Consider the following 27,585-nt stretch of genomic DNA (forward strand, 5'->3'; position numbering starts at 1 on the left):
TGCGTGTAGCGCGCGCCAGCCCCGCCCCGGAAGTGCCGCGCGTGGGGCGGGGCCGCAGGAAGATGGCGGCGGGGCTGCGCTCCCGGGCCGGGTCCGTGTCCCGGCGGCGCTGAGCGGCGGCGGTGGCGGCGGGAGCGAGCGGCCGCCAGCGCCATGTACGGCTGGACCGGGTGGGGGGGCAGGGAGTCCCGCCGGGGGGACCGGGGCGGCCCCGGTGCCGGTGGAGGTCGGGGTATGCTCGGGAGAGGGGCGGGTGCCGTGAGGCGGGAGACACCGGGCGGGCGGGAGGTCCCGGCATCTCGGGGCCGGGCGGGACGCGGGCCCGGACAGGCCGGCGGGCCCGGTGCCGGGGAGTCGCGGGGGCGGGGATCCCGGTGGGTGGGGGGAGTGCCCGTGGCCGCCCGTACCCCCGGCCGTCCCGCAGGTCTCCCCGTCACGGCCCCGCCGCTCTGTCCCGCAGGGTCCTCCGGAGCCGCGGAGTCCCCCGCGCAGCGCCGCCCCCGCCATGCTGTGCCCGCTGCTGTGCCCATGGCTCCGCGCTCTGACCCGGGCGGGCCCGCGGGGCCCGGCTGCCCGTGAGCGCCGCGGTGCCGCGATGTTTCCCGCCTGCTGCTGCGCCGGCAAGGCCAGGCCGCGGCTGCTGCTGCCCCTGGACCCCTACGGCCATGGGCTGCTGCCCGCCGTGCACCCGGACGGCGGCCGGGGCCGGGCCCACGGCAAGAGGAAGAGCTGGAACTTCATCCACGAGAAGATGAGCTACGACACCTTCTTCACCATGAAGCGGCTGATCGAGCGCTCGCGCAGCGTGGGCGAGGTGCTGCGCTGGGTCACGCAGAACCCGGGCAAGGTGTCGGCCAGTCACTACCCCATAGCGCTGCACAAGCTGGGGCAGCTCCTGCAGCAGCAGCCGGGGCCGCCCGCGGGGGCCGGGGACGGCCGCGGGCCCGCGGGGCAGGTGCTGGAGCAGCCCGAGTTCCACGTGCTCTGCCAGGCCATCGTCAGCGGCTGCGCCAAGTTCGACAACTTCAGCATCGTCAACTGCCTGTACGCGGCGGCCGCGCTGGGTGAGCCTCCCCGGGGCCACGCAGGGTGGGGAGCACAGCACTGCCACGGCGCCAGCCCGGGCTCCTGGGCACTGCTGGGTCTGGGGCAGACGGGCTGTGACCCTTGGGGCTCTGGGCAGGGGGCTCAGCTCAGAAGGGATGCTCTGCTCCTCTGGGGCTGGGTGTCCCCAGCTGACCAGGAGGTTGGTGCTGGGCAGCTCTGCTTGGCAGGGTGTGTATCAGCCACTCCTGTGCCATGTCTAGCTCCAGCTTGAGTTCTGAAAACCAGGAAACACCCTGGAAAAAACCAGGAAACACCCAAGCACTGATGGGAGACACCATGGGTTTGGCTGCACTCTTGGAGGGCATAAGCCCCATGGCACCGGGTGTTGCTGTGTGCGAGAGAGGGTTTGAGGTATTTGGGTACCTGTGCAGCTTCCTTGGGGTGCTGCTGAGCTGGGGAGGCCACATCCCAAGGGGCTGTGGCCAGGGAAGGCTGCATCCCAGAGGCTCCTCCATCTGTGGACCAGGGTGACCATGCAAGTTCTCCTGCTGGCAGCAAGGGGATGGGGTCCACATCCAAAGAGGAGTGGACAGCAGGGCAGGAGGGAGAATCTTCGCCTCTGTCCCACTCAGGTGAGGCCCTACCTGCAGTGCAGCTTCCAGCTCTGACGCCCACCAGCAGACAGCCATGGAGTGAGCCCAGAGGAGGCCACGGAGATGCTCTGAGAGCTGGAGAGGGACTTTGGACAAGGGCCTGGAGAGGCAGGACAAGGGGGAATGGTTTCCCACGGCCAGAGGGCAGGGTTAGATGGGATATTGAGAAGGAATTCTTCCCTGGGAGGGTGGGGAGGCCCTGGCACAAGTTGCTCGGAGAAGCTGATGCTGCCCATCCCTAGAGGTGTCCTAGGCCAGGTTGGAGAGGGCTTGGAGCAGCCTGGTCTAGTGGAAGGTGTCCCTGGTCACGGCAGGAGGTTGTAATTGGATGATCTTTAAGGTGCCTTCCAAGCCAAACAATTCCAGGATTCCACGCTCTGGCGGGTTCCTGCCCTCCTTCCCTGGCTCCCCCATCCCGTTCTTGTTCCCGTTCCCCGCAGCCTGGCCGGCCAGGGCTCGGTGGTTGAGGCAGTAACTCGAGCCTCTGCCAGGCTGGGGGGGCCGGCCCTGCCCGCAGTCCCGGGCGGCGGCGCCGGGTGTTTGTTGACACTGAGCCGGGGCTGCCCTCGCCAGGCTCCCCGTGCTGGGCCCCCCACGGCTCTGCTGTGCCCCCCACCTTGTTCTGCCCCCTTGTCCCTCATTAACACAAACTCCAGCTCTCTTTGGAGGCCTTTTCACGGAACAAAGCGGTTGCTCAGACCAATTCTGCATGTTCCCCCAGCTGAGTTCTGATTAACAATAACCCGCAGTGACTGGCCCTGCGCTGCCCTGCGGCCTGAGCCCGTCCAAATCCTGGGGTGATGGGGAACTCCAGGCCCCTGCAGTGCTCTTTGCCTCTGCTGAGGAGATCCCTCCTGACAGCCAAGGCACTGAGCCTGTGCCCAGGCCTGGATAACACGTCTTGAGCTGCAGGGAAGTGTTTCCCTGGGAGCCAGGTCTTTAGCACAAAGTAAAGCTGAGCTGGGAAACAGGAGAAGGTCAAAAAAGCCAAAGGATTAGTCCCTGCTGGAACAAACAGGGTTTAGTTTGGTCACATGGGATGGCACAGTTGTTTTCCAACCACAACTCTTTTTTATGAACTTTTTGAGGTGAATTTTTTGAATGCCCAGAGCCCCTGGAAGTGCTCCGGGCCAGATTGGAGCAACCTGGTCTAGTGGAAGTGTCCCTGCCCAAGGCAGAGGTGTGGAACTGGATGGGATTTAAGGTTCCTTCCAACCCAAAACAGTCTGAGATTTTGAGATTCTATGAGTTCCTTGTCTTTGAGATGTCTGAGACTTAGGAAATGAGCCTCGCCATTGCGGGTGAGCTGCAGCGCTCCCATTGCAGTGGGATGGGTGGGAATGGGAACGACCCCACAGCTCCCTGCAGTGTTTCCCGTGGTGTGGATGCTCTGATGTTCTGCAGGTGCTTTGCCTTCCCCTCCCTTCCCCTTCTCAGTTTGGGCACTGACCCAGCACATCCATCCAGTCACGGCAATGGCCTCCTGCCCGAGCTTTGAGGCAGTTGTGCCGTGGGGCTGAGCCGTGCCAGGATGCGAGCCGTGCCGGGATCTGACCCGTGCCAGGATCTGACCCGTGCCCGGATCCGAGCCGTGCCGGGATCTGACCCGTGCCAGGATCTGACCCGTGCCTGTCCCCCCGCAGGGCTGCCCGGGGAGTCCCCACTGGTGCGGGTGCTGGAGGACGAGTCCCGCAGCCGCCTGGGCCGCTTCAACCAGAAGGACGTGTCGATGGTGTTCAGCAGCGTGATGCGGCTGCACCCCTCCAGCCCGCACCCGCTGGTCGAGTCGTGCCTCAGCAGCCTGGAGCGGCATCTGGAGAAGGAGCGGCACCCCCAGACCCTGTTCCTGCTGCTCTCCTACTACCGGCTGCGGGCGCAGGCGCTGCAGGGCCACGCGGCCTCCGACCAGCAGCTCATCAACAACCGCAAGATTCTGCGCCTGGTGCGGCACACGCTGGGCCAGGTGAGCGCCATGAGGGAGCACGAGCTGGCGCTGCTGGACGAGATGCTGGCCCTGTGTGCCCAGGAGGCCAACAACAAGGCCCTGGAGGCCATCTTCAGCTCCCAGCTCTTCTACGAGAACCGGCAGGAGCGCTTCATTCGCAGCATGGCAGGTGAGGGGTGCCCAGGAGGGGTCCAGCGTTGTCCCCTCATTGGGGGTCCAGGGCTCTGGTCAGCCAAAAGACATGGGAGCCTCTGGCCAGGTGGGGGACAGCCTTGCAGATGCTTTCCCTGGCCCTGGACATGTTTGGGTGATGCAGCCTCAGCTGGGACCCTGCTGAGCCCCACAAGTGGAGCAGAAGGAGCCCTGTATCATGGCCACCCTTGTCACTGACAGCACAGCCCTTTGACAGGCTGGGAAACCCCCATTCCTCTATGGCCTGGGAGGGACCAGGAGCCCCCTATTCCTTCAGGGGCTGTTTTCCCACAGTGCCTCCAGGCTGGGCACAGCAGAGTTTTGGTGGGGTTTTGCAGAAGGCCCCACTTGTGCACATTCCAGCTGTGCTCCATCTGTGCCTTCTGGCTGTGTATGACAGGAGTCTGTCTTAGCCTCTCACCTGACCCATACCTGAGGGTTTTAGGAGCTGCCTGGCTTTTGAGGTTTCTGGGACTGGCCCTCCTGTTTGGTCCTGTCGTCCCACCTGCCCGGGCTGTGGTGGCTGCAGAGGACCTGGGCTGGGGACAGAGCTGGCCCCTGTGACGGCCTCCCCACTGTGTTGGCTCGCAGAGTGGCTGCCCCGGAAGGCAGAGAACCTGACTCCCTACACCATGGCCCTCATTGCCAAGTACGTGGCACGGCACCGGCTGCGTGAGCCGCGCCTGCTCGACACCATCGCCAACTTCCTGCTGAAGCGTGGCGAGCAGCTCGACAGCAAGGTGAGCGCTTCCCTCCGTCCGTGGGCACGCCTGGGCACAGCAGCTATGGCCCTTCTCCATTGTGAAGGGGCATTCCAGGGAACCAGGGGCCATGCCCCAGTCCCGGCAGGTTCTGAGCATCCGTCCTTGCATGGCACTGGGCAGGTGGCCCCGACCTGTCCCTCGTCCCAGCCCAGCCCCACACACCTCTCTTGCCACAGGTGATCCAGAAGTTGGTGTTTCCCTTCAGCCGGATGAACTACCGCCCCTCCAACCACGGCGAGCTCTTCCCCAAGCTGGAGGCCATCCTGGAGCAGAAGGCTGGCAGCTCCCCACTGGCCACCGTCAACATCCTCATGTCCATGTTCCAGCTCAGCCACTTCCCGCAGACTGTCCTGCACCAGGTCTTCTCCCCAGGCTTCATCACCAATGTCATGAGTACGTGGGGCCGTTGCTGGGGTGCTCCCTGCTGGCAGAGCCCCAGCTGGGGTGGGGATGGTCCCTGGTGGCACGGCTGGGCAGGGGGTGCCTGTGGGGATGGGCTGCGTGCAGGTGCTCCTGTCTGGCAGGAGCTGGGTGGGGGCAGTCCCTGCAGCACAGCTGGGCAGGGGGTGCCCATGGTGCCTGTGGCATGGGCTCCATGCGTGCTGCCCTGCAGGCAACCCCTACGCTGCTGGGGCAGGGCTGGGCAGGGCTGGGCAGGGGGTGCCCCTGGTGCCCATGGTCTCCATGCGCACCCTGCCCCGCAGGCAGCCCCTACACTGCTGGGGCAGGGCTGGGCAGGGGGTGCCTGTTGTGCCCATGGTCTCCATGTGCACCCTGCCCCGCAGGCAGCCCCTATGCTGCTGGGGCAGGGCTGGGCAGGGCTGGGCAGGGGGTGCCCGTGGTGCCCGTGGTCTCCATGCGCACCCTGCCCCGCAGGCAGCCCCTACGCTGCTGGGGCAGGGCTGGGCAGGGGGTGCCTGTGGCACGGGCTCCATGCGCACCCTGCCCCGCAGGCAGACCCTATGCTGCTGGGGCAGGGCTGGGCAGGGCAGGGGGTGCCCGTGGTGCCTGTGGCACGGGCTCCATGCGCACCCTGCCCTGCAGGCAGCCCCTACGCTGCTGGGGCAGGGCTGGGCAGGGCAGGGGGTGCCCGTGGTGCCCGTGGCACAGGCTCCATGCACACCCTGCCCCGCAGGCAGCCCCTACGCGCTGATCGTGCGCCGGTACCTGTCGCTGCTGGACGCGGCCGTGGAGCTGGAGTTCCGCGAGTACAGCGGCCCCCGGCTGGACCCGCGCTACCGCGTGCTCATGTTCGAGCACGCCCTGACCGCCGACGAGGCCAACAGAAAGTACAGGTGAGGGGCCAGGGGGAGCACCCCCTGCAGTGGGGGACGGGGGTCTGTCACCTGCTCTGGCAGCATCCCACAGGGTGCTGAGATGGAGGCCCCTATGGCAGCTCCAAAGCCTGTGGGATAGCACTTTAGAATCACAGAATCATTTAGAATTGCAGAATTGTTTGTGTTGGGAAAGCCTCAGAGACCCCAGTGGAGAAGAGGTGGTATTCATACAGGGAGAACTGGTTTGGAAGGGCCTCCAAGTCCAGCCAGAGATACCAGCAGCGGGGGGCAGAGGCTGGATGCAGAGGCTCCCTTCTCAAGGCATTCTCAGTCAGTGCCCTCTCTCTGCCACGCCAGCCTCACCACACCCCAGGCATTTCAGGGCATACCACCTGCTGGAAGCAGGATGTACAGGAGGTCAGGAGACTGGCATACCAGGTGAAGGCTTTCAGATTGACAATGAGGAGAGCAAAAAATCAGATGATGGAAATGCATCCTGCACACCCCATTTCCCCAGCAGGACCTGGGCAGAGGAGGAGGAAGGGTGCTTGCATGAAGGGACTGCACATCTGGATGAAGATGTCATAACAATGCTGGGTCACCTAGCCCCTGAGCCCACCTGCCCCCCAGCACTGCTAAGGCCACCACTGACCATGTCCCCAAGTGGACATCCATATGGCTCAGAGATGGGGACTCCCCCCTGCCCTGGGCAGTGGTGCCAGGGCTGGGCAGCCCTTTTGGGGGCTTTTGGTGTCCCAATACTGTGAGGAGCTTTTCTGCAAAAGGAACTGGAGCCCATCGCCTCTTGACTCCCAACAGCAGACCCAAAACTCCAGGCCCATGCATCCCACTCCTGGGGCTTCCCATCTCTACATCGATGTAGTCAGCACCAACAGTGCTGGGGGGACATACCAGCCCCTGCCGTGCCCCCCTGATTGTCCCCTCCTTGCAGCTACAAGGGGCTGGTGGCTGAGGCTCTGCGGCAGCTGGTGGGGGAGGAATGCTACCGGCAGGACGAGGTGCTGCCTCCTGGGTACTGCACAGGTAACCCCCGGGCTGTGGGCTGCCAGTGGCATCGGGGGGCTGGGGCTGGGAGGTCCTGTGGTGCAGAAATGAGCTCTGGCTGCTTTGTCACTGCCTGCCCTGTGACGCCGCCTTTGGAACAAAGCTCCCGCTGCAGAAGGGGGGGTTCCCCTGTGTTTGTTTGCTGGCTCAGAGTCCCAGCTGGGGCACAGAGTTCCCGAGCCGTGTCCCATCAGTAGCTGATCCCTGTTCTCTCTCCCGCAGACTTCCTGCTGTGGATCAACCGCTCAGGCACGGTGCTGCCTCTCTCACGTGTTCCAGCAGCTTCCAGGGCGCCCCCAGCCACGTCCCCCGTCACCATGTCCCTGCGGTCCAGCGTCCTTGCCCTCACCTCAGATTTGCAGGACTTTGCCCCGTTTGCTGCAGAGGCACCCAGCAGCCCCCCAGGCCCCCGGGAGAGCGGCCGGGCCGGGCGGTTCCTGCCGGCGCTCTGCCCGGCCCCGGGGGGGCCCTGCTTCCAGCCCCCCTCGGACTATTACTGCGGGCTGAGCAAGGAGCCCTCCCTGGCCAGCCCGGGCAGCTCCACGCTCAGCAGCCCCTCCGAGTGCCTCTCGGCGCCGCCGCCCGGCACCCCCGACTGCTCGCCCCGCACCTCCGCCGCCTCCCTCTTCCAGTTCCCCATCGGCAAAATCCTGGAGGAGGAGGAGGAGGCCGCCGGCTGCCCTGGCCAGGAGCACGGCTGCTTCCAGGGGGAGCAGGCCCAGGAGCAGGCCGAGGAGCGGAGCCCCCCAGCCAGCGAGGACCCCGGCCCCCCGCCCTCGCCGTGCCAGCCCAGCCCCAAGCGGGGCCCCCAAGAAGGGCTGCAGGGAGCCGAGGAGATCCAGAGGTATGGGCAGGGCCACACCCTGGCTGTGTCCCTGGTCCCCTCCAGCAGGACAGCCGCCCTGGCACTGCCCTGGCTCTGCTCCCCTCCAGCAGGACAGCCACTCTGGCACTGCCCTGGCTCTGCTCCCTTCCAGCAGCACAGCCACCCTGGCTCCTGCTCGCTGAGGCACTCAGCCCTGGCCCCTTCCTGCCCAGTGCTGTCGGGCACCCACAGACCCAGTCCCTGGGTGCTGCACACAGCTGTCCCTGCCACCAGCAGGGTCTGGGCTCAGCTGGGTGCTGCTCTTCAGCTGCCACGGTGCTGGGGAGCAGGGTCCATGGGTGGGCTGGTACTGTGGCAGGGGGTGACGCTGCCCTCCCTGCTGTCCCCTGTGCAGGGTGGTGCTGTCGGTCAATGACAAGTGGCACTACTGCCAGAACTCCGACATCCTGGTGGGCTCCCGGGCCATGCGGGACCGGCACCTGCGGCTGCTGGGATACTGTCTGGTGCAGGTAAGGGGGGCTGCCCCCACCTCCTCGGGGCCAGGGGGCACGGTGGGTGATGGGCTCAGCGCTGGCATCCCCAGTGTAAACACTCCTGTCCCTGTGAGAGGAAGCAGGGATGACTCATCCTCATGTCCCCTCCCCCACCCCATGCAGGACTTTTTCCATGCAGCTGGTGGGTGACACCAGCCCTGATGGAAAGCAGAGACAAGGGACAGTCTGTCCTGTGAGCTAAGACCCGACCTGAGTAAGGGGAAGTGGAAGGGGAGGGTGTTCAGCCCAGGCTGGCAGACACAGCCACAGGGGCAGCATTGGGTGTGGGGCCTCAGGGTGGGATCAGGTGGGTGGGACACACGTGGGTCCACCTGTGATCCCATGTGCCAAGGGGGCAGGAGGGAGGTTGTTTCACCTTCTGTGCCAGAGCCCTGCCCACCCTGTTCCAGCCCCAGGTGCTCCCTGCCGAGTGCTGGGACTGGGAGAGCCCTCAGGTGTGCAGCTCCTTTGGCAAACCCAGGTGTTGGTTTAGGATGTGCAGCTCCCACGTGCTTCTCTGTGGGTGGTTTTAGCCTGAGGATGAATCTTTCTGAGGAGAACAGCGCTGGAAAGGAGCCCTCTGTCCTGTTCACTCTTGCACTGCAGAGAGGACCAGGATTGCAGCAGTGCCTCCACTGTGCCATCCCACAGCCATTCCCAAACAGTTTCACTCCCTGCTGCTGCCAGGCTGTGCCAGCCACAGCTCCCTCCTCATCCTAGAGCTCAGCAGTGTTTGTGCAGAGCTCCAGAGTCCTGTGACTCTGCTGAGGAATCACCTGGGAGCTGCCCAGCAGTGTAGCTGGGCCGGGAGCAGGGCCAGCTCTCCCTTGAGCTGGTGTTTGGGCTGGGCTGTGTCCCTCCTGCAGAAGGCACAGCAGGGACCCAGCTGAAGGCACCTTAAAGCCCATCCAGTGCCAGCCCCTGCCATGGGCAGGAACACCTTCAACTATCCCAGGCTGCTCCAAGCCCCAATGTCCAGCCTGGCCTTGGACACTTCCAGGGACAGCCACGGCTTCTCTGGGCACCCTGTGCCAGGGCCTCCCCACCCTCCCAGCCAGGAATTCCTTCCCAATATCCCATCCAGCCCTGCCCTTTGGCAGTGGGAAGCCATTCCCCAGTCCCTCCCAGCTCTTGACCTAAGTCCCTCTCCTGCTCTCTTGGAGCCCCTTTAGGCACTGGAAGGGGCTCTAAAGGGTCTCCCCAGAGCCTTCTTTTTCCAGGTGAAAACCCGTGGGTTGAGGGGCTCCACCTCCTCGGAATCTTTATTCCTCCCCTGTGCTGCCAGTGGCTGGAGCATGGGTCCCAATGACCCTTGGTGCTGCTCTGTGAGTGCTGCTGGTGCCTTCAGGGCTGTTGGACCTGCAGGGTTTGCAGCCCCTCAGTCCCCTGTCACCTTTCATGGAGGGTGCTGGCAGGGGCTCGAGGGTGGCGTGAGGCTCGAGGTTCCTCCCTCTCTGTGCCTGCAGCACCTGTCCAGGGCTGAGCTCAGGCTGGACGAGCCTGGAGCTGGGCATTGTCTGCATTTCCTGTGCCATTGTCCACACTTCTGTCCATGCCCTCCTTCTCTAGGGGGGGATCTGCACCCTGGTTCTTCCTCCCACCATCACAGAAGGCTGAGGGGGGCTGGGGGCTGGAGGTACTGGGGATGGATACAGGTGGGGCCATGCTGTCACCGCTCTGACATGGTCCCTGTCCCCTCACAGCTGCCCTACACGGAGCTGGAGAAGGTGAGTGGCATCGAGGAGGCCAAGCACTACCTGCGGCAGAAGCTGAGGGAGCTGCGCTTCTGAGGGACGGATCCGGGGGGTGTGGGGGGCCAGGTGGGTGCTGCCAGCCCCTTCCCCTGTGCAGGGGGATACGGAGCTGCCCCCCATCCCGGGGGGTCAGGGGGATATGGAGATGGTCCCCATCTTGGGGAGCCAGGCTGTGGGGCCAGGCCGTGGGCAGTGCTCCTGCTGTGGGGCTGGGGGAGTGTGAGATTATTTATTGCCATTATGGGGGGCCGGGGTGTGACTTGGGGGGTGCCGGGGGGTGGGGGGAGTTACTGGGGAAGGTCCCTCATGGCCCCCCTGCCCTGGCTCTGCCACCTCAGCCTGCTCTGTTGCTGCTGCTGGGCCTGGCCGGGGCACTGGGGGCTATTCCTGGGTCCCCAGCACGGCTGCCCGGCCCCTCCGGGGGCGCAGGGGGCCCGGGGGCTGTGGTGGAGGATCCTGTGCAGGGCCGGGAGCGGGTGTGCACGTGGGGCTGTTCCCAGGGCCTGGGCCTGGAGGAGGGGGGTGTTAGGGAAAGGGGAACTTTCCAATAAAACTGGTGAAAAGTGTGCAAACTCCGGTCTCTTTATTAGTTGAAGACGGTGGGGAGGCCCCCAGCCCGCTAGCACCCCAGGGAATGCTCGGAGCAGGGCTCCCCTGGCAGGGGGGTCCCCCAACACCTCTGCCCTGGGCCCCATGATCGGAATAAAGCTGTTTATTGCCTTTGAATTGCCTGATCCATAAACCCCGGGGGCTTCAGCCGACGCCTGAGGGTGGGGCGGGAGCTGAGGGGCTGCTGAGGGGCCGAGGGGCCCTGCCCCGGACAGCCCTGTCCCGGGGGGCCCTGCCCCGGACAGCCCTGTCCCGGGGGTTCTGACCCGTGGGGCCCTGCCCCGGACAGCCCTGCCCGGGGGTTCTGTCCCGGACAGCCCTGTCCCGGGGGTTCTGTCCCGGGGGGCCCTGCCCTGGACAGCCCTGCCCGGGGGTTCTGTCCCGGGGGGCCCTGCCCTGGACAGCCCTGCCCGGGGGTTCTGTCGCGGGGGGCCCTGTCCCGGACAGCCCTGTCCCGGGGGCCCTGTCGCGGGGGGCCCTGTCCCGGGGCACGGGCAGCAGGTGTCCGAGGGGCTGAGCCTGGGGCCGGCGTCTCTTTGGCAGTGCCCTCCGAGGGCCTGGGGGCCGCAGGGCCCCGTCCCCGCAGGCACGGCCGCGCAGCCGCTGCCCCGGCCCCGCGCGGGCTCCACCGCCAGCCGTGAGCCGCCGGCGCCCTCACACCGGCATCGGCATCTCGTTGTACTCGTCCACACCTTCCCGCTCGTCCAGGATGGGCTCGGCCTCGGCTGCGTCCAGCTGCGGGACACGGCGGCTGAGGGGCGGCCAGCGCCCCCCGGGAGCCCCCTGGCCCCCGAGAACCCCCCGGCCCCGGGAGCCACCGCCCCCGACCCACCGCTCCCGGGAGACAAGCGACGGCGCCACTTACACACTTCATTTCCCGGTCGGTGAAGATGCGGCTGAGCAGGCACATGCGGAGCGGCACCGTGAGGATGAGGATGAAGGGGAAGGCGAGGGAGGCCACAGTGGACATGACGGCCCAGAGCACGGCCAGGCAGGCCAGCTGCAGCCCGGTGAACAGGTGCATGCGCAGCGTGCGCACCTGGGCACAGAGCGCTGTCAGGGCTGGGGCTCTGTGTCCCCCAGCTGGGCCCTGTGTCCCCCTCCCACCGCGGGCACAGCCTAGACTGGGGCACCCACACCCCCAGACACAGCCCCCCACTCTGTCCCCCTCCTAAACTAGGCTCTGCCACAGCCTGTTCTGCAGACACCGCAGTGCTCCCACACGAGGGTACCCCAGCCTGGCTGCTGTCCCAGACAAGGGTCCTGCCCCAAGGATCCTCCCCAGGCCCCCTCCCCACCTTTTTGACATAGGTGACATCAGGGTGGTGCTTGGGGGGCATCAGCAGCAGCTGCAGGCGCTCGTAGAACTGGATGCCATTGAGGGAGGTGACGCCCATGTAGAGGAAGATGCCGAAGAGCACGGCCAGTGGGATCTGCCGCAGCAGGTCCCCGATGACGATGGACAGCCCTGGGCCAGAGCAGCGTCAGCCTGGGGAGGGGGCTCAGCACAGCCCTCCAGCCTCACCTCCCCCTTAACCCCCTCCCCTGGGGAGGGTCCTGCATCCCTGTGCCCACTGGGGACAGGATGGCCACACCAATTTGGCCGGGGCTCAGGGTGCCCCGGCTCCATTCCCCACGCTGCCCCCTCCCCACCACAGCCCCCCATGGCTCCCCAGCCCTCTCCCCACTGCACTGCAGTCCCCCCAGGACCTGAGGGCAGGACCTACCGACCAGCACGGCCACCAGCAGCCCGGTGACCCGCTGCTCCTTCACCTCCTGGATCTTGGGCTTGTCCCCAGGTGCCACCGCCTTGCTCATGACGGTGAGGGCGTTGGCGTGGGTGACGGAGCGCACGGTGGCTGCGGCGAGCCAGGGCAGCCCGAAGAGCGCGAAGAAGCCGCCCATGGCCACGATGAGCAGGAGGTCGAGGTGGAACCCGGAGCCCTTCTGCAGCATCCGCTCCTTCTTGCTGATGATCAGCCTGGAAGCAGGGCAGACAGTTGGCACAGCACGGGCTCCCCCTGCCCCACCAATGCCCCCTGCCCACCCCCAGTGCACTCACGTGGTGATCTGGGTCTCCATGAAGATGAGGATGAAGACGAGGATGGCGGGGAGGCCGCTGGCCACCATCATCCACACAGGGAAGGCACTCTGCACACCCAGGGGGTTGATCACCCAACCCCGCTTGTCTGGGGCTGTCACCGAGAACCCACTGGGCACACTCAGCTTCTGCAGGGGGAGGGGGACACAAAGGCTGAGAGGGCGCTGGCTGTGCCCCATAGAGTGAGGGGACCATAGAGGCACCAGGACCCCCAGAAGCCATAGTCAGAGGGAGAGAGGAGGTCAGAGGCTGGCACCAAGCAGGTGCAGCCCTGCTGGGAGCAGATGGAGCTGCTGACCCACAGCCAGGTCAGTGGGATGGGGCACCAGGATCCCTAGGAGGGTGCGGGGTTAGGTGTGCTGCCCAGGCAGTGGATGGGTGGCTGCTCACCTGTGTGTAGGTGTCCTGGATGCTGTAGTCTACCAGCACCATCACCAGGATGGCGATGGGCACCCCAAAGTCCCCGATGAGCCTCCGGATCTGGGGGAACACCAGTGCCAGCCTGGCCACAGCCCTCCTGGTTCACCCCAGCCCCCCAGGCTCGGCCCAGCCCCCCAGGCTCAGCCCAGCCCCACGGCCCCCAGGGTAAGCCCAGCCCCACGGCCCCACGGCCGTCCCCACGTACCCGTCCAGGGAAGAAGCGGCTGTTCTTGAACTTGCGCAGGAAGAAGGCGATGAAGAAGGTGCCGGCCATGAGCACGAGTGAGAGCAGTGCCGTGTTGGGCTGCCCCGTGACCTTGGTGGCACCGCGGGCAACCGGGCTGGTGGCCAGGGCTGTGGTGTTGGCCACGGCCACGGTGCCGTTGCCCCAGACCTCGGCCGAGCTGTTGGTGCTCAGGCAGCTGTGCAGAGGGTGCTCTTGGAAGATCTGGATCAGGAGGGTGGGTTGTTCAGCCCCATCCTGCCTGGCCCTGCCCCAGCCCGCCCAGCTCACCCCCGCAGCTCACCTTGGCCAGCTTGGAAAAGGTCTCATAGATGAAGATGAGGGAAATGAGAAAGGCAAAGATCTCCTGGGTGAAGCGGGAGACAAAACGCACCAGGAAGCTGCCCTCAAAGGCCACCATGACCAGCACAATGAGGATGAGCCAAAAGCCGATCCAGACACGCCCCACCAGGTACTCCAGCTCATTGGATGTGCAGAACTGCCCAGCCGTGCAGACAGACAGATGGACAGATGGGTGTCAGGAGGGCAACAGGGCTGGACAGAGCCTGGGCAGTGGGGCAGAGCCCAGGCAGGAGGGCTGTGGGGATGTCTGCCCCAGGCGGTGGGGCAGAGCCCAGGCAGGAGGGCTGTGGGGATGTCTGCCCCAGGCGGTGGGGCAGAGCCCAGGCAGGAGGGCTGTGGGGATGTCTGCCCCAGGCAGTGGGGCAGAGCCCAGGCAGGAGGGCTGTGGGGATGTCTGCCCCAGGCGGTGGGGCAGAGCCCAGGCAGGAGGGCTGTGGGGATGTCTGCCCCAGGCAGCAGGGCTGGGGTGGGGGTGTCTCCCCAGCCCCCAAGGCAGACCCCAGCAGCTCACCGTGAAGAAGGCTTCCTCAAAGACGAGCAGAGGCCCTGAGAAGCCGATGACCAGCAGGGGCTGAGCACCCAGCAGGCAGAAGAGGACGCCCTGCAGCGATGTGGAGATGATCAGCTCCGACACCCCGATCAGGTCCTGCGTCTTCTCCCCTGCGGCAGCACAGGCTCAGGCTCACCATCAGGATGGGCCCTCGGGCACGGCCCTGCCCCGCAGCACCAGCACTGCTGCACCCCCCTTGGCAGGCTCCACACCCGCACTCACCCAGCAGCCCCCCGAAGGTGATGGCGGGTGACAGCGCAGCGAAGTAGATGAAGATGACGGCAGCGATGCACTGGGGGTCCAGCGCGTCGCGGAAGTCGCTCAGGTAGTGGGGGTACCTCCGCCGCACGTCCCGGATCAGCCCCCCGAAGGGGCGGCCCGTGCGCCTCAGGGGGTCGTCGTCCTCCTCGGCCTCATCCTCCACCACCTTCAGCTTCAGCAGAGCTGGGGGTGAGCAGATGCACAGACAGACAGACAGACAGTGAGACCCCAACAGCTGGGACACCCCAAACCCTGCCCCGGCCCCAGCCCTGGCCCTGGCACCTTTCTCCTCAGGGGACTTGGGCTCCAGCAGCAGCCTCCGCTCCTGCTCCATCCTCTTCTTCAGCATCTCGCGCTGGAAGTGGGCGACGCTGCGCAGCAGCTCCTCGCCCTGCACCTCGGAGGGCGGCAGCACCACGCTGCAGTCCAGGAACTCGTTGATGGCATTCAGAAGGTCGTGACGGTCGTCGGCCAGGTAGGCAGCCTCGTGGAATTGCTGGGGGGCCATGGCAGGGTCAGTGCCCACACCACAGCCCTGTGGCTCCTGAGAGCCTGGTATTTCACAGCCCCGAGCCCACAGCATCAGGATGGCCCTGGTCCTGGCACGGCCCTGAGCCCCCAACCCTGGCACAGCCCTGGTCCCCATCCCTTGTGGATGGCCACAAGACCCCAACACAGCAAGGCTAACTGGCATCCTGGCATTGCCCCAAGCTCCCCAACCCCGACAGGACTCCAAGCTCTCATCCTGGCATTTCTCTGAGACCGCAGCATTGGCACAATCTGAGCCCTCCAGCCCATCCCATCTGAGTCCTGAGCTGCTGGCCCTATCACAGCCCCAAACCCACAGTCAAGTGTTGTCTCAAGACCATAGTCCCAGCACAACCCTGAAGCCCCAGCCCTGGCACAAAAACCCTGAGCTCCCTGCCCAGCACAGCCTCAAGCCCCTGCCCCAGCAGAGCCCTGAACCCCCATCCTGGCACAGCCCCAAACCCCTCAGGCGGGCACAGCCCAAGCCCCCCGCCCGCCAGGACCCCCGGGGCAGGGACCTTGTCGGACATGAGGGTGGAGATGGAGCGCCCAATCTCGTGATAGTCCATGTGGGTGCTGCTGGGGCCCAGCAGCACGAAGAGGAACCGCACAGGCACGGGCACCTCCAGCACCGCGTCCAGCTCCACGGCCTCCTGCAGCCGCACGAAGGCCATGGTGGGCTGGTCCAGGAACTCCACACAGCCTGGGGGGCACAGGGGTCACCAGGGTGCCTGGCATGCGGCACCCACACCCCTGGCCTGCCCACCTCTCCATACCCACGAGCACCACTGTGGCCTCAGCGTTGTCCGGGATCTTCTCCAGCAGCTTCAGCTCGTGCTTTGACTTGGAGCGAGTGATGCCGGCCGGGGGTGTGGGAGTGAGGACCTCCCTCTGTGGGGACAGAGTGGGGCACAGGGGTCAGGGCCCTTCCCCAGGGCACGGGCAGGGCTGGGGGCCGTGGCACCCACCTCCCGCTCCACGTCGATGCGCGTGTCGTGCTCGCCGGCGTGGCCAGCGATGAGGGGCTCGGTGACGGCCGGCTCGCTGCCCTCAGCCACGTGGTTGGTGCTGTGGTGGTGCACGAGCAGGGAGCCCAGGCTGCCCGCCGAGATGTTCCGCGGGAAGGAGAACTCCTTCTCGTCGCTCGGGTGGCTGCGGGACAGGGCCAGGGCTGTCCGTGGTGGCCCGGCGGCACAGCCATTGCCAGGATCCCAGGGACAGCATCAGCCCCACAGCTCAGGGAGCAGAGCCCGGGGGCAAGGGGCTGTGTCCGTGCCTCCAGTGCCCACCTGTGCTTGAGCAGCAGCGCCCGCAGCACGTTGGCACGGTCCTCAGCCCGGATCTGGTCCGTGATCACCATCTGCTCCACCACCTGGTGAGCCACCCCTGGCAGCGTCTTTTGGTCCAGGTCCAGGAGCACGGCCCCTGGACAACAGAGGGGGTGCTGGGGCCAGCAGGGACAGGACTCCACCTCACTCACCGTGGGCCCCACAGGGCGGTCCCCGCCTCCCTACCGTGGGCCAGGGTCTTGCGGAGCTCCAGAAGGCTGCGGAAGGAGAGGGAGGCCACGTGTGGCTTGCCCCAGCGGTCTGTCTCCTCCTCCACGTCCTCCTCAAACTTGATCCAGCGCGCCGTCTCCTTCCACTGCAGCTCCTGGTTCTTGTCCACCACCAGCTCGTTCAGCTCCACAAACACCTGCAGCACAGCCGGGTCAGTGCCAGGACCCCAGACCCCGTCCCTGCCCGTGCCCTGGCAGAGGACCCCGCACCTCGTGGGGCTGCCGGTCCTGCTTGCGCTGCCGCGTGCTGGGCTCCTTGTGGTCCTTGCTGACGTGCACCACCTGTGCCTTGGCGCTCTTCCGCACCAGGTGCCGGCGCACGCCCGGCACGTCCTCGAAGCGGTGACCTGGGGGGGTCAGCAATGGGGGGTGCCCGGTCTGTGGGGCCCTGCACCTCAGAGCCCAGCACGGGGGACACTGAGCCCTCAGATGTGGGGCCCTGCCCAGCTGTGGAGCTGTGGGATGTGTCCTGCCAGGGACAGCTCAGGGCAGAGCCATCATCCCACTGCTGGGGGCAAGTGCTGCAGCTTTGCGGGGGTCACTGGGTCACTGCCAGCAATGCCACCAATCAAGGTGGCTCCTGGCACCGGGGTCACCTGCTCGCTATGTGCCAAGGTCAACCCGTGGCCACTGGCACATGGGCCCTGCCCTGGCTGCACTCCCCTGGGAGCTCCACAGCAAAAGCATCACCCACCACCCTGAGAGTCCTGGGCTGTGAATCCCTGGGGCTTCTGAGTGCCCAGGGGAGCCACCATCACTGCTACTGCTGTCACTGGCTCCAGCTGCCCTGGACCGAGCTCTTGGCCATTTCACAGGGACTCAGCCCAGCCCTGGCACCAGGGATAGGTCCCCTGTGGTTGTGCCTAGCACTGGGAGCAGGGTCAGTGCCTGCACCGAGGTCAGCTTGGCTGTAGACACAAGGCAACCTGGCACTGCCAGCCCCAGCAATGCCAGCCCCGGTGTTCCAAACCCACCATCCCCAGCAATGCCAGCCCCAGCAATGCCAGCCCCGGTGTTCCAAACCCACCATCCCCAGCAATGCCAGCCCCACTGTCCCAAATCCACCATCCCCAGCAATGCCAGCCCCAGCAATGCCAGCCCCACTGTCCCAAACCCGCCATCCCCAGCGATGCCATCCCCAGCAATGCCGGCCCTACCATCCCCAGCCCTGCTCCACTGTCCCAGCCCACTCGCCCAACACAGAGTGGCCACCAGGGCAGCCCCAGGGGCACAGTGCCCACTCACTCTTCATGTAGTCCAGGTCAGCCGAGGCCAGTGTCTGTGCCTCTGACTCGTCTGTTGGCATTTTCTGGTAGCGGTCCTGCTCTGCAGCCGTCATGCTGCCGATGCAGCGCCGCTCGTGCAGGTTGTAGCTGCGGTGCCCCGGCTGCGACTTGGGCGCAGGGCGGCCCGGGGACCCAGCCTCGGCGGCTGCCCCCTCCCCCAGAGCCCCCTGCTCGGCATCAGGGCTGCAAGGCAGGAGCCCAGCTCAGTGCTGAGCCCCGCCCTGCACCCCAGTCCTGACACGGGGTACGGGAAGGGGCTGTCCAGCCCCCACCCTGCCGTGGGGCGGCCAGAGGATGCTGCCCTCTCCCCAAGAGCCCCAGCATGGCCCAACCCCAGCTCACCTGCTGGCCTGCGCTTCCTTCGGGGCCGTGCCCCCTCGGGGCTCAGGGGGGGAGCCGGCCAGTGCCGCGGGGGCCGCTGGCTCCTCTGCCTGCCGGTCGCTCGCCTCATCCTCCTGCAAGAAGAACTGGGGGGGGCAGCGGGTGAGCCGGCTGCTGGGGAGCCGCGTCTCCCTGGCCGTGGCAGCAGCGGCCCCGGCTCCTCCGGTGCCCAGCTGTGCCCAGGCACGCTGAGCGCTGCCCCCACCCCAGCCCGGCCCTCACCTGCACTGCCTCGGCCGGCCCGGGCTGCCGCAGCTCCTCCGCCGACCGCTCCGTCTCCGTGTCGCACGCGTCATCCTCATCCTCCTCAGCCTCCTCGATGGTGGGGGTCTCTCCGGGGACAGAGGCACGCCGGGCCTTCTTTTTGCCCTTTTTCGGGATCCCCTTCTTGCGGCGGGCGTCAGAGGGCAGGTGCGTGGAGAGCGGGTGGTGGATGTGGTGGGACGACTGGCGGTGGTCTGGGGGGACCGGGAGTTGGTGCTGTGTTCCCTGCCCATTTCCTGCCAGCTCCCCACGCCCTGCTCGCCCCCTGTCCGCTCCCTGCCCGTTCCCTGCTCCGTGCCCGCCCTTGGCCCCGCTCACACTCGAAGTCCTCCTCGCCGTAGCTGCGCCCGGCCTCCTCGGCGTTGCGGGGGTGGGCGTCGTTCAGGATCTCCTCGAAGCGCTCCACGCCCAGGGCCTTGTTCAGGTCCTTCTCCTCCTCCTCCTCTCCGAAGGCAGGTGAGCCGGCGCCCAGCGCCTCCTGCTCGGGCTGCGGGCCGGCAGCGGGGATGAGCGGGCACACGGCGGCAGCACCGGCACCGCCACCCACCGTGCCCCGACCCCAGCGCACCCCGGCCACGCAGCCCCGCGAGATGGCTGCTCCGAGGGGCTGTCTGAGCCCCGAAGGCACCCAGGGGCTGGGCACCCCTGCCCTGGGCTGGGCACCCCCTGCATCATTCCCACCCCACGCACCCCAGCACCCCCGGCCTCAGCGCTTGCGTCGGTGTCACCTCCACGCCACGGTGTCACCTCCGCCCCACGTGCCACAGCAGCCCAGCTCCGGGCCCTGGGCTGTGCCCCGGGTACCCCGTGCCACGCTTTCCTCCGAATGGGAACCAGCATGGCCAGTGCTGTGTCCCTGGACAGCCCCGGCCCCCGCAGTGCTGTGTCCCTGTACCACCCCAGCACCCCCAGCGCGGTGCCCCGGTGCTGTGCCCCCCCCCCAGCGCTGTCCCAGCCCCTGACTCGCAGATCCCCCGGCTCTGTGCCCCCCGCCCCGGGCTGCCGCTGCCCCCCAGCCGGGGGTGCCAGGGGTGGGCTCGGGGGGAGGGGCTGCGGGGGCAGGGGGCGGGGCTGGGGGCGGGAGGGGATGCGGGGCTGGGGGCGCAGAGGGATGCGGAGGGTGCGGGGGGGTTGTGGGGGTAACGCGGGACCGGGGGCTGCGGGGACACGGGGGATGCGGAGCTGGGGGGGATACGGAGGATGCGGGGCTGGCGGTTGCAGGGGCCTGGCTGGGGGAGTGCGGGAGGGGCTGCGGGGGCTGCGGGGGGCGCGTCCCCGGCCGGTCCTACCTGAGTCATGGCGGAGCCGCTCCCTCCGCAGCTCCCGCAGCGCTTTATCGGAGCGCCGGGACCGGCCGGGGATGGGGCCGGGGGTGGGGGGAGAGCGAGGGGGGGGCGCGGGGGAGGAAACCGGGGGGGCGGCGGCTCCGTCCCGGCCTTGCCAAATATTGACGGAGCCGCCTCGCGCCCGTCTCAAGGTGACGGCGAACGCAGAGGGCACCGGCGGCACCGCGGCACCGGCGGCGGCCCCGGAGCGACCGCCCCCCCCCCCCCCCGGAATGCACCGGGCCCCGCAGGATGCAGCGGACCCACTCGGGATGCGCCGATCCCCCGCCAACTCCGGCCCCTCGGGACGCACCAACACCCCGGGAACCACCGGCCCCTTCCGCCGAGCCCCGGCCCCCGAACCGCCGGCTCCCCGGGCCCAGCTCGGATTGCCCCGGAGGGCAGCTCCCATCCCCCGGGGCTGCACGGACCCCCGGTAAATGCCCTGACAGCCTTGCACCCCTCAGCCCCTGCGGGGGCTGCACAGCCGAGCCCCCCGCCACGGCCCCACCCAGGGACCCCGGAGTGGGGGGCAGGGGGGTACAGGGGCACCCCAGGCAGCAGGATCTGCCTGCAGGAGCAGCGGGGGAGGAGCTGCCAGCGCCCCGAGTGGGCACCCCAGAAGCACCTGCGGGTCCATGGCTGTGCCATGGCCACCCCACATGAACCCCAGCCCAGGTATCCGGTTTGGGCACAGGTGCCCCATTCCTGTCCCCACTGCACAGTGACCCCTGGGCTCCCAGGGGGGTTACCTGGAGGGTGACACAGGGGGTCACTGTGCAGTGGGGTGACCCAGGTGATGGCCCAGGCCAGCCCATCGCACCCCGGCACACAGGGGCTGCCACGTGATGGCAGCGGTGGCATCAGACCAGTCCTGCCACATCCCTCCCACCATCCCCGTGCCCCCTTTGATCCCCCAGACCCCTCAAGTCCCTTTGGCCATGGCCCCAAGGCCCCAAACCTGCCGGGCTCCATTCTGCACCCCAGCAGCACCCACCCCACCTTTGTCGGGCACCTGGCGTCACCGTGGCACAGGTGGGCACGGTGCCCTGGGTTAGCAGCGCTGAGAGAGCCCCCAGAGGCCCCCTAGGCCGCAGCTTACCCGGGAGCCCCGGAAAAACTCCATTAGGATGGGGCCGGTCCCATCCCCGGTCACGTGCGGGCGGCGGGGCTCGCCAGCAGCACCGGGCGGCCGCGGCGTGACACGGGGCTCAATCATTAACCCGGCCGGGAACCGCCGCCAGGGCAGCGCTGGCACCGCGGGCACCGCCACGGCCCTGCCACCGGCGGCGCTGGCACCGTGCGGCCCCAAGGGCGCCCGCCACCCTGGCACAGCCGGCCTGGCCTGCCCCGGGGGGCTGAGCAACCGGGCAGGTGCCACACGGCACTGCCAGCACCCCACAGCCCAGCCCCACACCTGAGCCAGGGCTAGGGCAGGTGGCACTGGGCACTGCCAGCAGCCACAGCCCGGCCCCACACCTGAGCCAGGGCTAGGGCAGGTGCCACACGGCACTGCCAGCACCCCACAGCCCTGCCCCACACCTGAGCCAGGGCTAGGGTAGGTGCCACACAGCACTGCCAGCACCCCACAGCCCTGCCCCACACCTGAGCCAGGGCTAGGGCAGGTGGCACTGGGCACTGCCAGCACCCCACAGCCCTGCCCCACACCTGAGCCAGGGCTAGGGTAGGTGCCACACAGCACTGCCAGCACCCACAGCCCCGCAGTCGGGCATCCCCCAGGTGCACCCCGGCAGCAGCAGGGGCTGTGCCATGACACCTGTCACCCCTCCAGGCCCTGTCAGGGGCTGCAGCCTCTCATCCCCCCGCCCCGCGGTGGCACTTACGCTCTGGAAGGCTGAGGAGACGATGTGGTGAAGCTCGGAAGACACCTGGGAATGGGTCATGGCGCTGGCACGGCCCCCGGCACGGCCGGCTTAGCCCTTTTCCTTCTCGCGGGGGCTCAGGGGACGCTCTCGGGGCAGCATAACCTGGGGGCGCACAGGGGATCAGGGGGTGCCCCGAGCCGTGCCGCGGGCGGGGGCCGGGGCTGCCCCTCCTCGGGCCGCGCTGGCTCCGGGCTGGTTTGTCTTGGCCACCGGCTGGAATGGGAGAGCTGCGGCCAAGACAAACGCCGGGAGGGGAGCGGAGTCGAGGCAGCGGGACCCCGGGCAGGCACCCAACCCTGCGGGGTGCGGGCAGGGTGCCAGACTCGGGGGGCACCGCAGCTCCCGACCCTCCCGAAAGCCCACAGCCCTCCCGCGTTTCCCCAGCCCGGCCCAGCTTCCACCCACGTTCGCCCCTTGGCAGCTTCCCGGCCCCGCGCTGACCCCTGTGGCACCGGCGTGCCGGGTTTATTGCCACGGGAGGTGGCCCACGTGACGGGGGGACCGAGGAGGGTGGTGACGGATGACTGCGTCTCACATGGGTGGCATCACCGTCCCCGTCACCGGCACCGCTGGGGTGCCAGCACGGTGGCCGTGGTGAGGCTCGAGGAGCTGTCTCAGTGAATGCCGAGGCTGCGGCTCCGAGCCTCACTGCAGCCCTGAATCCCACCTATTCCCAAAATTCGGTGCTACCCTGCTCCGGCTTCTCCCTAATCCCCGCTCCCGTCCGGGGCCGGAGCCAGCACATCCACATTCCAGCAGGCAGATTATCCGCCCTGCCACGCCGCTCTCCTGGGGCGCCCGCCAAGCCGCCGCCAGCACTCAGCCCCCCCAAACTCGGGATGGGACCCTCCCACGGGGGGGACCTGGGGCTGGGCCACCGCCTCGCTGGGTGCACAGGACGGTGTCGCCGCTGTGGGCACTAAGCAGCTTTTTGGGCTTAATCTCGTGGGCAGCTCGGGATTAGTTTGGGAACACACTGGGATTGTTCTCGGGAACGTCGTGCTTTCACCAAAACACCCAACAAGGGGGTCCTGGCCCCCAGGTGCCACAGCAGGAGCCCGGCGGGATGGTGACACTGGGGACATGCGGCTCCCGGGAGCCAGGGGCATGACCCCGCTGGAAAGGATGACGGAGAGCTGGGGGGGGCACGGGGGGACACTTCTGCTTTCCATTGCTGAGTCACGGACGAGTGGTGGCCGGGAACGGCTCAGGGCCAGCCCTGTGGAAAGGGGCCAGAACAAGCCCTGATTGGTGCCCCGTGGCCAACCCCACTCCCAGGACGCTCTGGCACCCTGGGATGGGGGGACGGGTCCAGAGCAGACACCCCGGGACAGTCCCACCGGCACCACGCGGCTGCAGCGCCGCCACCTCGCCCTCCCGCCGGGCAGGAGGGTCAGGACACGCACCCGAGGCCATGGCGGCGACAGCACCGTGCCGGTGTCGGTGCTGGCCCTGCCACCGGCCGCGCCCCGCGGCACAATGGCCCCTTGTGCGAGGCCGGGCCGCCCCGATAAGCGATAAGCGGGGCAGGAGCGCGCTCCGGGCGCGGGGAATGACCTGCCGCTGCCACGGGCGCCCAGCGCCCTGCCACGGCCACTCCCGCGCCGCCGGAGTCACATTCCTGGGACCGGCCCTGGCCTGCCTGAGCTGCTGAGGCGATTACAGGGCTCGGCCCTGGCCCCACACCGCCTCGGGGCTGCCCCAGAGCTCCCGGACCCAGCCTGTGCACCGCCAGCACTGGGCTGAGCGCGGTGGGAAGTGGGACAAGGGTGCTGGCATTCACAGCGGGATACACCTGCCCGCACCTGCACAATGATGTCCTGGACAGCCTGTCCACTCCGGGACAACCACATCTGTACTGGGACAATCACATCCTGGGCAGCCACAACAGGACATCCTGGACAATCACAGCCAGGACAACCACATCCACACTGAGGCACCCACGTCCTGGGAAGCCAGGTCACACATCCACACCAGGACGAGCGCGTCCATAGCACAGAGCCAAGACCCCATGAGAAGGGACAAGACTGGGAGCAGGGGACCCCCAGGGCAGCAAGTGTCCTCCTGCCCACTCTGCCACGCCATGCCCCCACCAGCAACAGCACCAGGACTCCTGCCAGAACATCTCCTGCCACCACCGTGTCACCTGGCAGATCCCTGGCATGGGCTCAGTGCACACACATGTGCCACCCATGCTTGTGCCCACACTGGCATCAAGGCTGATGGTGACCCCCGTAGCACTTTTCCCAGCCTTGGTGGTGACACCAGCTGCCCCCTTGGTGACAAGGAACAGCACAGCATGTCTGTTGTGGCCTCCCTGCTGGCAGCACCCTCCAGCACGGCATGTGCCAGGCAGGAGGAATGGCTGGGGTGAGGCCAGCACAGCTCAGGCTGTGCCCATCGCCTGGGCAGATGTGTCCGTGGAACAGGGAAGTCAGGAGGCCCCAGTTCCCTGCACCCCAAAATGGAGGAGGCCCAGTGGGTGCTCCAGCACTCTGCCCACCCCCAAAGAGGGGAGGACCCCAGCTCCCTGCAGCCCCTTGCTCCCTGCCCCATCTCACCTGGCTGCTCCAGGAAACCCCTGGGTGTCACTGGCACCCAGTGTGTCCCCAGATGCCACCCAGCAGGACCCTGCAGACCCTTGTCACCACGGGACAGAGCTGGGCCAGGCACCACTGGCTCCCACCCAGCAGAGCTTCCCATGCTGAAACTTCAGAAACCAACACCAAAAATGTTCACCTCCCCCCTGCCCACGACCTCAAACCACCGGATCTGGAGATGAGTCACAGCTCTGCACCCACATGGTTCCACCACCGCGGTCATTGCCACTGTCACCGATGTGCCAGGCACCCTCCACCACCCCTCTGCCACCTCAGAGCGGCCAGGAGCCCCCCACATTGCCAGACCTGCAAGCGCCTCCTGCCACTGTCCCCACTCCAGCCCCAGGAGGGGACAGGCACAGCTGCCCCCACAGTCCTGGGGGGACCCGCACCAGCACTGACAGCTTGGTCCCTGCAGGATGGGATCGTGGAGGGGTGGTCCGGCCATAGGGACAGCCACTCTGTCACCTGCGGCAGGGCTGGACGCCGCCCATCCGCCCTCGGCTGTCGGAGCCCACCGCGGAGGTGTCGCTCCCGCTGTGCCAGCCCCGGTCCCGCACCGGCCCGGCCCCACTCACCCCATCACCCGCGAGCCGCTCAGCCGAGGCTCCGGCAGCTCCCCCGGCCGGGGGCAGGACCGGGACCCCCGGCCCGGCAGGGGCGAGGCCGGTCCGGAGCAGGAGCGCGGGCAGCGGCGCCGTGCCCGGGGCTGCCGAGCGCTGCCCGCAGTTTTATACCGGCTCCGGAGGAAAACAACCCGCGGGAGCAGCGGCGGGAGCGCGAAGCCTTTGTTCCCTGGAGCAGCCCGGATCCAAACAGTGAAGCGCTGCCAAGTCCTCCGCCGTGGCTCCCGTGGCGACCCCGCTCCCGCCCCAGGCGTGTTTGGGGACACAGGGGACACGACCCCCTCGGCGAGCGCAGGGTCCCACCCCGGGGAGGGCTGTGCCCACCCCCTTGGCCTGGCGCCCCTGGAATGCCCCAGCGCGGCGCCCTCGGGCAGCCAGCCCGGCCCTGCGGCCGCCCCGTCCCGTCTAATGACAGGCTGCGACTGTGGGGGCTGAAACGGGGACAGCACGGGGACACGGCTCCCACGGTCCCCTCCCTGCCGCCGCCCGGGACAGCGCTCAGGCACGGTGGCACCCGGGTCACCCCCAGCCCTGCCCGGGGCACAGGAGGTGGCGGGAGGGTGCCCCAGCCCGTCCTTCGGACCCCTCCCGCGGCCCCATGTCCCGCCGCGTCGCCGCCCGCCCAGCACAGGTGACAAGGCAGGTACGGCGCTCCCCGAGGAGCGGCGGAAGGGCTGCCGGCGGGGAGGCGCAGCCGCCGGTGCCAGCGGATCGTTAGAACGATCAAATCCCGGTTTTTTGGCAAGCGCTTGAAGTGGTGCAGCGACCCCGAAGGGCTCGACAGCAGGTTCCCAGCTGGAGCCCTCTCCGTGCGGGGACGGGGCAGGCACGGAGCCCTTCCCGCAGCACCGGGAGCTGCCAACAAAATTCCACTGCGGAGCGATCCCAAATCCTGACAGCGTACCCAAGAGAAAAAGGGTCTCTGCAGCTGGCGAGAGGCAGCCACGGGCAAGGCAGCCCCCAAAACCTGCCCGCACCCCAAACCTGCTGCCCCGTCCCTGGGGAGCGCTCCGGGGCCGTGGGAGCCCACGCTCCGTGGGAGAGCCCCGCGCTGGAGCCGTGCCCGGCGTTGCTCAACCCCGGATGGTTTCGCAAGGGGCAGTGCCCCGGCACCCGGCGGCTCTCAGCGGGCACCGGGCGACTCTCCGGGCACCTCGGAGCCACCGTTCCGGGGAGCGGGACGGTGGGGGCGGCTGGATGACCCCAGAGCCCTTCCCGGCCCCGAGGAGCCCCCGGAGCGCTCCGCAGGCGGGGAGAGGGTGGGTGCAGGGTGCTCCGGGCGTGTGACAGGGACACGGAGCGGGTCCCAGCCCGCGTCACTCACCTGCCGAGGGCTGCCGGGCTCAGGCGCCGCGGGGCAAGCGCATGGAGCGGCCTCGCTGCAAGAGAGGGACGAACATGGGTCAGGGGGCTCCCGCTCCCGCCGGGATCCAGCGGCACCCGAGAGCGGGGCCGGGTGCCCCGGGACCGCCCCGCACGGAGCTCCGGGGCGGCGGGGAGGGACCGGGGTTCAGCGCCCCGGGCAGCACAGCTCCCGGCCGGGGGGATGGTGCCGGGGTGCCCGGGAGGGGTCCGGGGGTGCCCGGGCTTGGTGTCGCTCCACCTGCAGCCGAAGGAGCCGAGGCAGCCGGAGCATGTACCGGGAGAGCCGGGTCCCGGGACACGGCACAGCCGCCCTGAACCCCCGCAGTGCGGCAGGGGCCCCGGGAGGAACCGGGGGAAGCAGAGCCGCGGCCGCGCCGGGACCTAGGGCTGCCAGGGCGGGGCAGGACGGGACCGGGAGCGGGACCGGGGCTGCCGCGGGCGGGCGGGCGGGGCGGGAGAGGAGGGAGCGGAATTCAGGTGGCTCGGTGAGAGCAGCGTGCGGGGAGCGGGGACAGCACCGACTGGGACGGGCGGCACCGGGAGGGTAGGGGCACTGGGACGGGACCAGAACCGGGACCGGGACCGGACCAGCCGTGCTGCGCCCCGCCAGCCTCACCGCCTCCGTTCACGATCCCGCTGCCGGTGCCGCTGCTTACCGGACAGTCCAGCCGCGCCGGGCGGGTCTGCGCGTCCCCGCGGGGCGGAACGGCGGGAGCGCGCCGGGGCGGGGCGGCACCGGGCGGGTCCGCACCGCTTCCGGCACCGACCCAGCGGGAGCGGACACCGTCCCCGCAAGGGATCCCCGCAGGGCGCCCGCGCAGTGGCGCTGTCCCGGGGAGGGCGGGCGAGGGGACCGGGGGGTCCGGGGGGAACGCGGCGGGCGGAGCCGGGGATCGAACCCGGAACCACGGGGCAGGGGCGGGGCGGGCGGGCGGGGCCATCGCGGAGGTGTGGCGGGGCGGGGCCGCGCGGGGGCTGCCGGGAGGTGTGGCGGGGCCGGGCCGCGCGGGGGCTGCCGGGAGGTGTGGCGGGCGGGCGGGAGGTGTGGCGGGACCGCGCGGGGGCTGCCGGGAGGTGTGGCGGGACCGCGCGGGGGCTGCCGGGAGGTGTGGCGGGGCCGGGCCGCGCGGGGGCTGCCGGGAGGTGTGGCGGGACCGCGCGGGGGCTGCCGGGAGGTGTGGCG

General features: G+C 68.3%; 2 protein-coding genes across 6 annotated transcripts; one reads left to right on the forward strand and one right to left on the reverse strand.

The window, feature by feature from the left end:
• Window positions 1-10,628, forward strand: FASTK (Fas activated serine/threonine kinase). Its single transcript, XM_054628441.2, has 10 exons — window positions 1-155; window positions 461-1,064; window positions 3,344-3,814; window positions 4,429-4,577; window positions 4,778-4,994; window positions 5,737-5,896; window positions 6,831-6,922; window positions 7,166-7,787; window positions 8,164-8,278; window positions 10,006-10,628. Exons 2-10 carry the CDS (start codon window positions 506-508, stop codon window positions 10,090-10,092), a joined length of 2,472 nt encoding a protein of 823 aa, XP_054484416.2. The 5' UTR covers window positions 1-155; window positions 461-505; the 3' UTR covers window positions 10,093-10,628.
• Window positions 10,614-27,291, reverse strand: SLC4A2 (solute carrier family 4 member 2). 5 transcript variants are annotated; one of them, XM_054628353.2, is made up of 24 exons: window positions 27,059-27,290; window positions 26,362-26,416; window positions 21,770-21,913; window positions 18,919-19,087; window positions 18,559-18,794; window positions 18,298-18,422; window positions 17,915-18,138; window positions 16,880-17,016; window positions 16,626-16,806; window positions 16,401-16,536; window positions 16,080-16,263; window positions 15,888-16,002; window positions 15,630-15,814; window positions 14,866-15,079; window positions 14,545-14,766; window positions 14,284-14,432; window positions 13,714-13,908; window positions 13,392-13,634; window positions 13,157-13,246; window positions 12,728-12,894; window positions 12,393-12,646; window positions 11,964-12,133; window positions 11,531-11,704; window positions 10,614-11,400 (listed from the first exon to the last, which is right to left on the reverse strand). In XM_054628353.2, exons 3-24 carry the CDS (start codon window positions 21,827-21,829, stop codon window positions 11,320-11,322), a joined length of 3,711 nt encoding a protein of 1,236 aa, XP_054484328.2. In that variant the 5' UTR covers window positions 21,830-21,913; window positions 26,362-26,416; window positions 27,059-27,290; the 3' UTR covers window positions 10,614-11,319. The 5 variants fall into 5 exon arrangements, with proteins under 5 accessions (XP_054484328.2, XP_077032880.1, XP_077032932.1 ...); XM_077176765.1 differs by having other exon boundaries at window positions 14,545-15,079; window positions 27,059-27,291; XM_077176817.1 differs by lacking the exon at window positions 27,059-27,290 and adding an exon at window positions 27,019-27,058 and having other exon boundaries at window positions 14,545-15,079.
• Between the last annotated feature and the right edge of the window lie 294 nt (window positions 27,292-27,585).

This window comes from Agelaius phoeniceus, chromosome 1 (genome assembly GCF_051311805.1).
Source record: "Agelaius phoeniceus isolate bAgePho1 chromosome 1, bAgePho1.hap1, whole genome shotgun sequence".
Classification (NCBI taxonomy): Eukaryota; Metazoa; Chordata; class Aves; order Passeriformes; family Icteridae; genus Agelaius; species Agelaius phoeniceus.